The sequence below is a fragment of the Astyanax mexicanus genome, chromosome 1 (genome assembly GCF_023375975.1).
Source record: "Astyanax mexicanus isolate ESR-SI-001 chromosome 1, AstMex3_surface, whole genome shotgun sequence".
Classification (NCBI taxonomy): domain Eukaryota; kingdom Metazoa; phylum Chordata; class Actinopteri; order Characiformes; family Acestrorhamphidae; genus Astyanax; species Astyanax mexicanus.
In genome coordinates this window covers 106,783,890-106,798,215 of record NC_064408.1, presented here as the reverse complement: position 1 = coordinate 106,798,215, position 14,326 = coordinate 106,783,890, and the positions used below count along the sequence as shown (strand labels likewise).

Genomic DNA, 14,326 nt, shown 5'->3' with positions numbered 1-14,326 from the left:
TTGTTTCTTGACTAAATCATCATTTTTGTTTAATAGCTCTATTTAACATTTAAAAAAAAATACTGTAAAAATGAAGAATTTGTGTTTGTGATTTTTTTTTTTTCAAAAATAAGAAAGAAAATTGTGCTAGGTTAGAAAAGGTTAGAGAACTGGGCTTGGAATAGAGAAAGGTTGCTGGTTTGATCCCCTGGACTGGCAGGAAGTATAGGAAATAGTGTGTAAAAGTGTGTGTATTTTACTGTAACAGAGGTTTAAATAACAAGCATATTCAAAAGTAGTATTCATTTCTTTTTTATTTATATATTTATTTGTTTTTTTTTTGTTTTTTTCTCCAAACTTGCTAATATTGATGCACATTGGACTTGCACATACTACATGTTACCACACACACAAAATAGCCCATTTATAGCAGCAAGCTTTGCTGGTTTATAAGCAGTTCTGGCTGTTTTGCTGTATTACACTTTGAATAGCATGTTATTTTATAATAGGGCTAAAGGTTAAAAGGCTGGGATCCTAAAAAAAATGTCATGTGCTTTCATTTCTTTTTAAAATTCTGAATGTAATTTTCATGTAAAGTTTTGCCATTACTAAGTAGCTTAAAAACCTCCTTAACAAAGTTTTAAGTGGTGTTACATCTCCTGAACCTGCCCTCATTGTTCATGCTTGAAGGAGAGCATGATACCTTCACTCTGTGTGCTCTCCTCAATCAAAGGATGGATGGGTTCAGGTCCAGGTGGGGGACACAGAAAACACTTTCATTTGGGTGAAATAGAGAGAATAAAAAGAGACTGGAAGAGAAGAAGAAAGAGGCGCTGCTTGCTCTCAGTGCATTACAGCCTGAGTACTAAACTCTCCTCCCGCTTCAGTCGGACTGAGAGCCGGACTGGTGTGTGCTGGAGTTAATGGCAGTGATGAAGAGCCTCATCAGCCCGACTGCTGGAGCACACACCACCTGCGCCTCACTCTTTCACTGACTGGTAATGCTGCAGAGGGAGAGGGAGGGGTTAGAGGGCAGAATGAAAGGAGAAAGACTTAGAGAGGGTGAGAGGAGAGGGATAGAGAGAGAGAGAGAGAGAGAGAGAGAGAGAGAGAGAGAGAGAGAGAACATATAAGGTTTGTTAAGTTATATAGGCAAAATGAATATTCCTGTTGTATTATTATACTATCAATGGATAATCCAGAAGGTATTAAATGATTCAACCCAGGGGTTCTCAACTGGTCTCAGCCCGGGACCCACATTTTCTCAAGTCGCGACCCAAATTTATTTTTGACAAATATCCTTTAAAAACCCATTTAAACATACATATGCATGCAAATGCATGAATTTAAGACAACTACATTGTATAAAAGGTTCTACAATATTATTACATATTAAAACTGCACAAAGTAAATAAAGCCACAACATTAGATATTTCATATGAATTAGTGAATTTCATCTAAAATCAGATGATCATTAATTATTGTACATTTTTCATTTTTTAAATGTATTTCGACCGACCAGTTGAGAACATTCTTTTTGTGAAACAATTTTTTGTTGATCTACCCATCATTAATTTACAATATGTGCAAATTCGCAACTGAGAACAAATGCATAAGGTTTTTATCCACATATTTCAATTTAAATAGTGTCTTTCCAGGAATAGGCAGTATAACCCTGCATGCATTAGTGTGGCTAGTGAGCATGCTTGCTAATATATCAAGCTACATATTAATCTATCCTTTACTTTCTTCCATGCCTAATCTTACCTCAGTATGTTACAGTATATTTTTAAATAGGCATCACAATAAACAAGAAAGGAAGAAGCAGCAGGAAGGAACAGTGCAATAGGAACCAAAAGTTCAAAGAGCAGAAGCCAGGCACATCACGCTTCTTCATCTGATATTGCTTCTGAGAACTGTTTGAAAATCTCAAATCGATTTGCCACTTGGCACCAAACCATGGCTACAAATTGCATCTTCTCATAGTTAGTAACTAGTTTCTTGTTGCTCTGTTGCCTTTTAGTGTACATTTCCACAATACATGTCATACGTCATATGTGTCTCTTCACAAAATCCCTTTACAAAATGTTTAGGCATCTCCAAACATACTTTGATGTCGTTTTTTTCTTCAGAAACTGTTCTAGCTATCATCCCATTCCAGCCAGTTGAATGCAGAGCTCATGAAATGGTTGACTCCAGTTTCAACCACTGATCTCTGTAGCTTCTTCAAAGTGATTGTTGGCCTTTTTTTGTGGCTTCTTTCACAAGTCTCCTTCTTACTCTGATGAGTTTTGAGGGATGCCCTTTCTTGGCATTTGATGTCTACAGTTATGTCTAACAGTTAATGTCTATTGGGGCTGTGTATTGGAAAGAGATTTTGTTTTATTTTTTAGACTGTGCCTTAAAATGAATTATGATACAGCACAAAATGAAAGTGTTTGTTTTTTTGTAATCCAGACAAATATGTGGAATTTTAAGGAGATTCTTACTCAAATAAATTGATCTGAAGTTGATATAAAATGGAAAATAAACATAAAAGTACAAAAAAATACAGAATTAAAAAATACATTAAATCTTTATTTTGGTTCAAATAAAAAAGCTTTTAAAATGAAAGCCAAATGAATTGCAATAAAATATTAGAATTTTGTTTATCAACAATTTAATATCTATTTACTGCAATGCAGTTTAATGGAAGAATGAAAATAAAATTTTGTTTCATCAACAGTTTCAAATCTTGAAGGTAGCAAAATATCAAATTTAAATTAATTTAATAGAAAAGTTATGTATGCTTATTGTATGTATAATTATTTTAAATAAGTAAATTGAAATTATGAGTGGCATAAAACTCTTTATAGTCCCTCAGAAATATAGCCGTTATCTTGTTGGATCTGTCCTGCATGCTGATCGCCGGGAGTGGCATTTTCCCGAACAGCACATTTCATCACACATTTCTGACAACTGAGAGATGTGGCATGAACACAGATATAAAAAAAAACAGGCAGAAACAGAGCAGTCCAGCCGTGTGCCAAAGCCCAGCCTGTGGGCAGACAGGGATGAGGTGGTAGTGGAGAGTGCAGCTTTGAAGTGCTCTAAGGTTGCTGAGATTATCTGGCACCTGCTTTTGAGCTGCGGCTATCTTTCAGCCTCTGTTTGTAAACAAGGGCTCTTGATGTACGAGGTTCATCATGAGGGCTACAGCGGGAATATAGGGGTGCCCGAGATACGGATCAGCATTAATTACACATGAAAACACATCACACGAGTCCTGGCAATAGTGCAAGACATATGGTACAGTATGATGGGCAGATAGGGGGCAGTGGAAGTTCAGATGTCAAAGGTCATGCCTGCTGTAAGTGAAAAACGTGACATTGACTTTGGACATCTAAGAGTATGTTCCTACCTACTGTGATTTCCTCCTTACCTATATGGATCACACAACATTTTTACAATTGATTTAATTTCCTTTTGGAAACTACTTGAATATTTTCATATTTCTTTAATTATGTTCTATTATACTACAGTTATATTTTAGTTTTCTCCAATATAGAGAGGTATACTGTACAGCACAATAAAAACATTAGGTCAGCTACACCACCTATATCTATGGTCAAACATAGGAGAGTTTTTCTAAGGCTAATAACTAGTATTGTGATCTGGTTTGCATTCAAATAATCAAAAAAGTAAATATTTTTTTTATGCTAATAATCAAGCGCAGACTACCTACAATATCATACCATGTAACACAAAAACCTTTGTACTTTTTTTCATAATTTGAATCTCTTCTTTATATCCCATTTGTTCTTTGTATTGTATAAAAAAATATTATGAAAGGACCAATTGAAATGCTCTAAAATTACTTGGAATTAAATCTGTTTACATTGATTTGTTTGGATTTTACACGTCTTCACTTATTCAGGTAGAAAACTTTAGTTTAAGATTTAAATGCTGGAACCCCATTAAACTATAGAGAAAACAATGTCTGTTTTTTTTACTGAAAAAGTGTTAAACAAACCAGAATACATTTTATATTCTAGATTTTTCAAAGCGGCACCTCTTGCTTAGATAGAGACAGCTTTGCACATCTTGGCTGGATTTTTTCAGTCAGCTATATGAGGTTGGTATACAGTGAGTAATTTTATAATCCATATTATGGAAAGAACAGTAACACTTACTTGGATGGTCCATTTGATGGCCTCTTTGATGCTCAACTGACATTCAACTAACATTCAACTACATGTCTATTAAATGCAAATGAACTAAAAGGTGAACGTAAATGATTCTCTATTAAATATAACCCTACATTAAACTCTAACCCAAACGCTTATCTTAATATTTTAGGATTGGGTTTAGGGTTAGACTTTAAGCTTAGGTTAAGGTTAGGGTAAGGGTTAGGTGTAGGGTTAGATTTTATGGTTGATTAAGGGTTAAGGTTAGGGTTAGGTGTAGGGTTAGATTTTATGGTTGATTAAGGGTTAAGGTTAGGGTTAGGTGTAGGGTTAGATTTTATGGTTGATTAAGGGTTAAGGTTAGGGTTAGGTGTAGGGTTAGGTTCTATTTTTAATCATTTACATTCAACATAGGGTTAAGTTAAATTTAATGGACATTCAATTCAGTGTTAGTTGAATGTCAATTGAGCATCAACAAGGCCATAAAATGGACCATCCAAGTAAAGTGTTACAGAAAGAACTTCTCAACTTAATAAACAAAAAAAAGTACTTTAAGAAATGAAAGTCAGTCAGTCTGAAACATTTCAAGAACTTTAAAAGTATCCTCGAGTGCAGTCGTTAAGACCATCAAAAACTTTATGATGAAACTGGCTCTCATCAGGACCGCCCCAGGAAAGAAAGACCAAGAGTTACCTCTGTCTACATATAAACATATATATATATATTTTCTCTGCAATCTTTTTATTTAAATGTTAATGTCATATTTTCTTTTGTTTATCAGTACAGCTTACAGTCTGCTAGAAATTGTCAAATAAAAAAAAACAAAAATTTATTCTTAGTTAAATAAACAAACAAACAAAAACACATTAGTCAAAAAAAAAGAAAATAGCAAAACAGATATTTAGGTAAAGGCAGTTGTACTAAAAATATATAATTAATAAATAAGAATAAAAGAAAGAGAACAATGAACATTGAACTATTGAGTAATATACATGTTGTTTTTTTTATCTGCATAAAGACATGTTTTGCCACAGTTATTTACAGATGATGTTTCAGCTGTTAACAAAGGCTCACTAAAGACAAACATGAACATGCCAAATAGTGCTTATTTCTTCATTTTTTTGGGAGACTCCACAGTCCAGTGGGTTAAATAATGAAATGTTTAAACTAATCATGAATCAATCCTACACCAGTATAGGTGTGTTGTGTATTAGATGCCGAGCATTGCTCAAACACTGAACCTGACAGAGATTCTGAGATTTGCTCTTAACACATGCACCACTCCTGATGTCCAAACCCATGCATGATTTGTTGTTTATCTAGATCTATCTAGAGCATCTATGAGATCTTTTTTCAGGGAGGACATGAAAGAGACGGGTACATGTGTGTACGTGTGTGTTAGAAAGTGTGTTTGTACGGCTCCGTGATGCCGTGGCGCCTGGCTCTCGGTGTGAAAGTTGTGTGAAGAGATGCTGTCAGCAACAGGTATTATTGGCATTTTTCTCTCATTTTTTCTGTCTTCTCTCATTTCTTTCTCCACACTTATACATATTTATTATCCTTTCATCCTTTTCTGACCTCTCTCTATCTCTCTCCATCTCTCTACCTCTCTCTTTCTCTCTTTCTCAGTCTAATGTCATGTCCTATTCCTTCATACCCCCCACGCCAGAGCGACGGAGGTCTGAGCCTCGAGGCTCTTCTGAAGATGGAGATTAAAAGCAGTCCGTTGACAAACCGCCTGCTTAATTGTCTGTGATTATCCTTGATCCCTCCTGACAGAAGAACATCCCCTACTCGATTGTTCATGCCAGTGAAATGTGTCACTCTCTTTCTCCGAGGCCTTAAAAGCGCTCAATCACAAAGCCCCACATTACAGCCTCGTAGGTGATCTGTGTTTTCTCCACTTCCAACCGGCGTGTGCTGAACAAACACAGAGCTTTTCTACTTTGGCAGCTAAAAGGCTTGAAGGCTTGAAGGCTTTGAGGGCTTATTGACTTCACTTACGCACATCCAAAATGTCACAATATGCATGATGTTGAAGTACGCTGTTTATTCATTACATGTAAGACAAGGTCACAGCATGTACACTCAGACAAACACTTTGGGTACTATATTTTTAAGGCTTTAATTACAGATCAAAGGCAGAATACACTGTTACAAATACTAAGTGCTAAAAAGGTTCTTTAATGGTGCCATAAAAAGAAACATTTTTTTTAAAAATGGGTAAAGAATCTTTACATTGTCTTTTTTACAGTATTATTTGTGACTTTTTACACACTGTTTTAGAAGAAATAGTAGTAAACTGTCACTGGGGTAAAACATTTAAGGGTATTTCTTCAGTACCTTCAGTAACTCCCTGCTCAACACTTGTGTAGAATTTTCAAAAACAAGCAAATCATTTTCAGCATATTGTAGATTTTATAAATGGTATGGATTTTATACCTTATAAAACATAGAGTTAATTTAATTCTTTGTATTTTTGGCTTGTGTTCTGATATATTACAACAAGGTATAATCTAAAACATCTGATAGAGGTGTTTATTTAAAAAAAAACTTAAGAACCTTAAGAAACGAAACACACAAATTACTCAAACTTTTGCTCCAAACAAATGAAAATCTATCCCATATTTCCATTTTGCTGTCATTTTTCCTGCCATTGGACCTTAAGGACTATGTTGCTCCTTACAGAAATGCCTTTGTGACTTTGATAAATAAATACGTACCTGTAAAGTATCTTTTTTTCCCAAAGGCTGCTATTCTGTAACTAAATAAAAGGAACGCAGATCAGCCTAGTTGTTTATAATTATACCAGTGCAGAAAAAAGCCAGAAACCACTGGTGGTTCCACAGAATTTAAGTGGCTAAAGGGTTTATTCACACATATATTGTTTACAAAATTGGTTCTTTCTATGCCATCACACAAAGAACCCTTTGTAGCACTGTAATTTTTGAGTGGACTGGGCATCCACTCTGAATGACTTGAGGTCCCACTTCATTTACTGTCAGTTTAGTTTAAAACCGGCCATTTTACAGAATAATCAAAAAACAAATTCATGATTCTGACACGTATTTAAACAAATACAAGGTATTCATTACTATTTTATACCAATATACGACAGCTATAACAACTTTAGCTTTGACACACAACTTCAGCTATTTCGCAAATATCCTGAAATGTCTTGCTCTGCAGATTTTTAATCATGTCTTCTCAACTAAAACATTTCAACAGTTCTAAAACTCAAATACTGCTTATAAATAACTACACATACTTACAGATCTGAAGAACAGTCCAAAAATCATTTGTCCCCCCTTTCCCTTAATGTTCTTTGGCCCACTGAGATTTGATCAGGAAAACGGAAATCAGTATTTGGTTCCTTCTGGGACCCCCTGCTTTCCTTTACCTTGATGATTTGTTGGTGCTAATAGTCAAAACTCTCCGCTGTCGTACCTGTATGGATGCGTCACTCTTTCAGGATAGCTGTTGGAGCTGTAGCTGCTGTAGCGGTACCCCTCAAAGTTCTCTGCCCTTTCGATTTTGGCAGGAAGTGCATCCTGGTAGGACAAGGCTGTTTTGATCACTCCAGAATCCTCTGGAATCTTGAGATCAGAGTAAGACGTGGGTGAGGACTCCTCGAGAATAGAGTTACAGTTAGACAGGCCCTTCACATCGTAGATGTTGTCCCCATATTTCACCACAGGGGGCTTGGGGCAGGGCTGGTAGGACACTTTGGTGGTGGTGGTGATGATGGTCTGCAGGGCCGTGGGGGTAGCAGGGGCGGGTCCTGTGTACCTGCATGGGTACTCGCTGTTGTAGTAGTGGTTGGTGTTGGCTGGAAGCTGAGGGTATTCCGTTCTTTCCCCGTATTGCCCTTTGCCCAGGATCTGCTTCCAGCTATGATGCTTGGCAGCAACGTCCGGATATGACCTTTCGTGGTTCGGGAGCTGAGGTGTCGTACTCAGGCTGGAGGCAGTTTTATTGAGTTCAGCCTCGCTCTGAGGGCTGGCAGGGTCTTTATACAGTGCTGAGGGATACGGGCTAGAGCCCAGGTAGCTCGGTACTGCAAAGTCGTATCCACATGGAGGCCGAGGCATGTACAGCCGGTGGTTGGCAGGCTTTTGTAAAGGGCTTGGAGTGTCGGTCATGGTGGCAGTACTGTGGGTATCGTAGGGGAACTTGTAGGGGTTCTCAGGGTTCTGGAAGGCAGGGTAGTGCTGCGTCTGCATGGGGAAGTTAGACTCTGCGATGATGCTGAAGCGGTCCGGAGGCTCCATGGCCAGCGGGTGGATGTTGGAGAAAGGCATGTCAGAGTAGCGGCCAGGCTGAGGAGAAACAGAATAAGTTTAAATGAGTCAGCTTTTTAGAGAGAGAAATTCATAGAGGATTGGTGATGATGATATCTGGTTGTACATGATATATATACTAAGTATGTCGTATTATACTAGACTAGTATTATATTAGACTATTATGCAGTATAATAATTATGAACAATAAACACTACTGTTCAAATGTACATTGTATTAATATTTTCTGCATCACTCCATATTAGTGTTTTTGTATAAATAATAGTGAAATATTAAATTATCTTTAATGTTTGATATATACAGAAGAAAACTACTTGCTGCTTACTGTAATAAACACTACCATTCTGACCCTTCTAAATTGTTAGTAGTGGACGTCTATCTACAAGCTGCTACGTAATACAAATGATTCATTATTAGATTTTATCTGCAATAAACAATAGTCAGAATTGGTGTGATTGGTTAGGCTGTTCAGTGTTTTGGAATAAAAGTCTACCTGTTAATATGAATATAATATGAATAAATATAAGCTACATTTGTGAAGTTCTTATATAGGCATTTCTTATTTTGCAGGTATTTTATGGTATGTTTGATATCTGTTGTTTGCTTCTTTATTTATTTAGCCTCACAAGCCATGAAAGGAGCAAAATATATTTTGGTCATTTGTAAATCTGATTTATTTTACATGTGCCACTTTATATTCAACTTTAATATTACCAAGTATTTGCTGCTGACCTTTTTTGCACTTATCTTTTTTATTTCCTTCATGCAAGTAAAACGACTGGTCAGCACAGTCAGCATCTAAAACATGTTTACTGTAAATATTTGTGTGTTGATGGTGGCTAGCTGCCATGAAGGTGTAGAAGCAGACTAAAGAAAGTTCCAGGTTCACTATGATCTGCTGTGAGTCATGAACTTATTGAACTTTTAATTTTGATTTAGCACCAGAAACTCTGATTTGTGTGTACAACAACAAATGGTACAAGCGAGAGCAGAAAGACCAGTATTTGTTTAATTAAATATATGGAATATTTTTCCATTATGTCCTTCTTAACGTACATTTGACCATTTTAATGTGAGTATATATGTGGCAAATACAATGAAGAACTGAACTGTACCTCTGACTCTATTATTCTTCTTTTTTGAGGAAAGTGAGGGGAGGACATCCTCCTCTTTACTGCGCTCCTCCTCGCCTCTGTCTCTGATTTGCTCTCTGGTCTGGGGTGATCGTGCACTCCTTTAGCCTGAAACACATCCATATAGATATCATGAAAACAACAGAAAAATACCCAAGATCTAGTCGTGATCAGCTCTTCATTTTATAACCTGTTAATTGTAAAGCCATGTTGCAGTCCTCATGGACCATAAACAGTTCTCATTTTGGCTCGTTTGGAGCTGGGATTAAAATAACAACTAGAAACAGTTAGTTGGAGAACCACTGCTTTAAGGTTATTTGTTAGGTGCATAGTTCGCCTGCAATCTCAGTTCTCAAATAAGGTACTCCGATATGATCACGTGGGCAAGCTAAGCCAGATGCGGCTTTATTCATGGATTAAACCACAAATTTTACAGTAAGAAAAACAACATATATTATCTTACAATATCTTAAAGCTATCAAGCAAGGAGACATGGGGGTGATATTTGTACACTCTAAAGGCAGTTCTTTAGAGTGTTTTATTTATTAATGGTTTTACATAAAGCAATAGCTAATTTTTTAAATACATAAATGAGTCTTTGACTAGTTAAATAGTTTCTCATCTAAAAAATAAAACAAAGAAATTTTATTTAAATTAAAACTCACCTGGAAAAAGATGGCCTTGCCGTCCACTCTCCAGAAATTTGTGACCGGATAGCCGCTGTGTCCTCGACACGGTACGAGCTCAAGAGCCGAGCTGCAGTTTGGACAAAGCTTCTCTGAGGAAGTAATAAAAGAAAACAATCAAAACTTTTCCTATATTAAATGATAATGCATAAAAACATTCATTTACACTAACTGTTTTACCAGTTAATATCAAAATCGTTATTTTCGCATTGAAATTGTACTGAAAAATATTCTCATTTATTAACCTTAAATATCTAAAATTAATGAAATAAAAAACAGTATATGATGTTATCTGAGCTGCAGTGGCCAACTGAACGTATATTTTGGAGTAAAGAGCAAAAAAAACACGGTGATGGATTTTTTAGGCAAAAGTTTTTCATTAATTCTTTATTTTGTACGGCCTAAATTAAAACTTAATATTATTAAGCTATGTTGAATATTATAATAACAGTGCGACGCTAAACTGCACCTCAATGCAAAATAATATAACAGATAATGATTTTCTGTGCTTTTGCATCTGAGTCGCTTTTTGTCTGTTTTACAGAAGCATGGATGGGTAAATTTACATCATGAGAGCAGTGCTCATATTAGTGATTGTATAACGATGGGCTTATGTGTTAAGTTAACTTTATATATTTTATTAGTAATTTAATTAGTATTTTTTTTTTTACCAAGGCCCCTTTTTTGACGCTATCGCTTTTAATTTCAGGTTGACAAACTTTCGGTTACATATTTAATAGTTTCGTTTCTTTTTGACGATAACATCAACTTGCAAAAGCGCTATGCTGTACAAATCAATTTGACTCGAGTTCTTGATTCATGCTATCAGTTTAACACATATAAGTAACTGGGTTTAAATGTAAGAAATGTGCTGCTTTTAGCTAAATACAGCACAGTATTAACGCACTGTGTTAATTTGGCACTAACGATTTAACACTGGTAAATTTGCTGTGTAATAAATGCTTACAGCCATTGACTCATTCAAGATAAGGCTTTTTTAAGTAGGCCTGTGTTTGTAAAGGACGTAATGTATCTGTGAGCATTTTTATTCATTTTACAATAGTCTCATCCTCCTCTCTGCAACTTTATTTTTTAACAATATTTAACATAAACCCACCTCAAGAATTTATGGATACAATAATATTCACATGTGTACAATTCTAATTTTCATTTTATTTTGTTTTATTTCATTTATTTCTTAGCTTCTGGTGGTCTTCAGTGCTCTTTATTCCTTTTAACTATATTCTTATTCTATTCAACTATAACTTGGTTTATTGTACCTTCTTTCGTAGTGTAATGTTTATCAATAGTCTAGTCTTGTATGTGTAACATTCTTTGCGAAATAAAATTATCCTGATTCTGATTCTATTGTTTTATTATTTTATTATTATTATTATTATTATATTATTATTATTTATTTTTTTTTTAGTACTTTTTCTTGAACATAACCCTTTATGTTTATTTCTAAACCAAAATGATCCTAGGTGATGATATTCACTCACTCTGCTGCTTCTGACGGGCTTTATCGCAGATGGCGGGGCGCAGCTGCAGTTTGGTGCCGTCTGCCAGCGTGCAGCCCCGCGCGCACACCACCACGCCCAGACACGACTTCTTCAGGATCTGGCAGTTGTGGTTGTTGGTGTTGCGCATGGCCCAGCCGCTTAGGTGCCGCTGCGCATTTTTGTCCTCTGCGCTGTAGATGTAGCGCACATAGCCGTCCGTCCACTCCTGGAAAGGGTCGAACTGTTTCGGGTCCTGAGAAGGAAAAACAGGAGCTTTTACAGATGCAGAAAAGAGTGTGGATGTCCCCATACTGTGCTTTTTCCAACTTAAGTCGGTCTCTATATATAGGTGTGTTCGCTGTAAAAATGTATTTCATATTTATTTTTTATTTAATTCATTTTCTATATGTCTATAGAACATGCGAACATAACATATACGAAACATGTGTCAGATCTAAATTATGTCTTAATATGGGGCTTGTGTGATAGTGACAATATTTTTCAACACTAATTATTTTAATTTTTAACACATTAGCAATGATTTCACACAAAGAACATACATGTGTATTAAAATCAAAACGTGTGTACTGGGCGCACACGCAGTGTTAATTTAACATGGGAAAACTTTGTTTTATAGCTTTCACACACTATTATTGTAACACTTTAGATTGTCTTCCCGGACATGATTAAGTTTTCTTTTCTTTTTTTTTTGTGAAGTTCATTGCTAGGCTAAACCCCTGTCTGGGATACGAACCCTACAAGCTATATCTCACATCATCACTCAAGTTTTGTACATCCTCAAATAATAATAAAAAACTTAGCCACAACTGTCAGTTTATTGTTGCTGTTGTATATCCAAAAAAGCAAGCTTACCGTGAAAGGATAAAACCTTCTTAACGTTCAATGGATGTTCCGGCAAAAATATATTAATACAAAAATAAATAATACGTTTGGAGCATTTCCATTCACTATTTAATTTGATATGTTTGACTATGTAAAAAATTGTAAAACAGCAACTAAAAAAGGGAATAACAAGAACATAATTAACAATTTATTAAACCCATTTCCCACTGCTCAAATGTCATATATACATATAACGTAATATCAGATTATATAAAGCAACGAACACTATAAAACAACCGATACTTTATTTAATTTTTCATTAAATCGAAATCTGCTATTGCGGTTTATTTTTATGACCCGTTTCTTATTTGAAAAAAGAATATTTATTCACATCAGTTCAAAGGGAAATTAGCAATCTCATCTGTCCTGTGTTACCTGAAATGATGAGGTGTAACAGCTGTGTGCAATAACAAAGATGCAAAATAGATCTAAAAAATGAGGAACATGCACACCGCAGTCTCATTTAAATACAATGCGCAGTGGATATTTCCCGTAAAGAAAATATCTTAGTATGTGAGCTAATAGTACAACTACACTTCAACTGAGACAGACCTCATATGAGTGTGTAAATTTTAAGTTCACTGGAAGACCTAAACCACCTCCATACTTAAGGACAGGAGCTGTCAGAGTGTGAAAGAAAGCTGGCAGCATTAAGCCGAAATGTGTAAAACATTTACCTGGGGCAGTTTGGGGTCGTTGATGTCCCACGTGAGCTTCATTCCGAACGAGCACACACAGTCCGAGCTGTCAAACTGATCTGCTGCTTTGGACATTTTGCGCGAAATTAAACTTTAGTTCTTGTAGAGCGCGTGTTTCCGTCCCGCTCAGATGCTTCAGATCCGAAACATTTCGACCATCAGTGGCTACAAGCCTGACTAATAAAAAGATTAAATGAAAATGATCCACATAATATATCCAAGCACTGCGTCTAGTCTTCTGAGCTCATGGCGTAAAATGTGCGTGGAGCCGCAGGTGCGCTCTGAGAGCTGGGCGGTGCCAGAATGAACTCAGGTAGGAGCTGCTGTGGGTGTAGTCTATAGTTAAAAAGGAGGCAGGGCTACTACTGCTTCATCTTTGAGGAGCACAAAAATACAGTGTGATTTTTTCGGCGCTATTTGCACAGATAACCTAATACAGCTCTGAAAAAAATGAGAGCATCAAAAATGAATTTATCAAATTGAATTTTTGCACCAAGAGTGGCATAAAGTTATCTAAAAGTGTAAGACTGGTGTAGGAGAACATGCCAAGATGTCCAAAACTGTATTTAAAAACAAGGGTTATTCCACTTAATGATTTCTGAACTCGTTATAAATATGAACTTGTTTTCTTTGCATTATTTGAGGTCTGAAAGCTCTTCACCTTTTTTGTCATTTCAGCCATTTCTCTTCTTTCTGAAAATAAATGCTCTTAGTGACAATATTTTATTTTGGAATTTGGGAGAAATGTTGTTTGTCGTTTTGTTCATTTTACTCAAACATATACCTATAAATAGCAACATCAGATAAACTGATTCAGAAACTACAGTTTGATATTATAAGCACAAATCAAGCACGCACATTAATGCATCATTTTTAAACACTAAATTCTAATAAAATGCGCCTATCTGCTAATCTAATTTATGTTCAAACCATTGCTGTAAAAAAATAAAAACAGAGC

At 35.8% G+C, this 14,326-nt stretch overlaps 1 protein-coding gene across 1 annotated transcript; it reads right to left on the bottom strand.

Annotated features, from left to right (window-relative positions):
• Positions 1-4,865: 4,865 nt before the first annotated feature.
• On the bottom strand, positions 4,866-13,771 carry gcm2 (glial cells missing transcription factor 2). The gene is made up of 5 exons (XM_007260072.4): positions 13,348-13,771; positions 11,768-12,020; positions 10,245-10,357; positions 9,562-9,687; positions 4,866-8,464 (listed from the first exon to the last, which is right to left on the bottom strand). Exons 1-5 carry the CDS (start codon positions 13,441-13,443, stop codon positions 7,571-7,573), a joined length of 1,482 nt encoding a protein of 493 aa, XP_007260134.1. The 5' UTR covers positions 13,444-13,771; the 3' UTR covers positions 4,866-7,570.
• Between the last annotated feature and the right edge of the window lie 555 nt (positions 13,772-14,326).

Bases quoted from the DNA above. Each gene is read 5' to 3' on its own strand.
- gcm2 (XM_007260072.4), bottom strand. From the start codon at position 13,443: ATGTCCAAAGCAGCAGATCAGTTTGACAGCTCGGACTGTGTGTGCTCG. The intron at 12,021-13,347 runs GTAAATGTTTTA...TTTCCTTCTCAG, and splicing joins ACGACCCCAAACTGCCCCAG to GACCCGAAACAGTTCGACCC. The intron at 8,465-9,561 runs GTACAGTTCAGT...GTTTCTCCTCAG, and splicing joins GAAGAATAATAGAGTCAGAG to CCTGGCCGCTACTCTGACAT.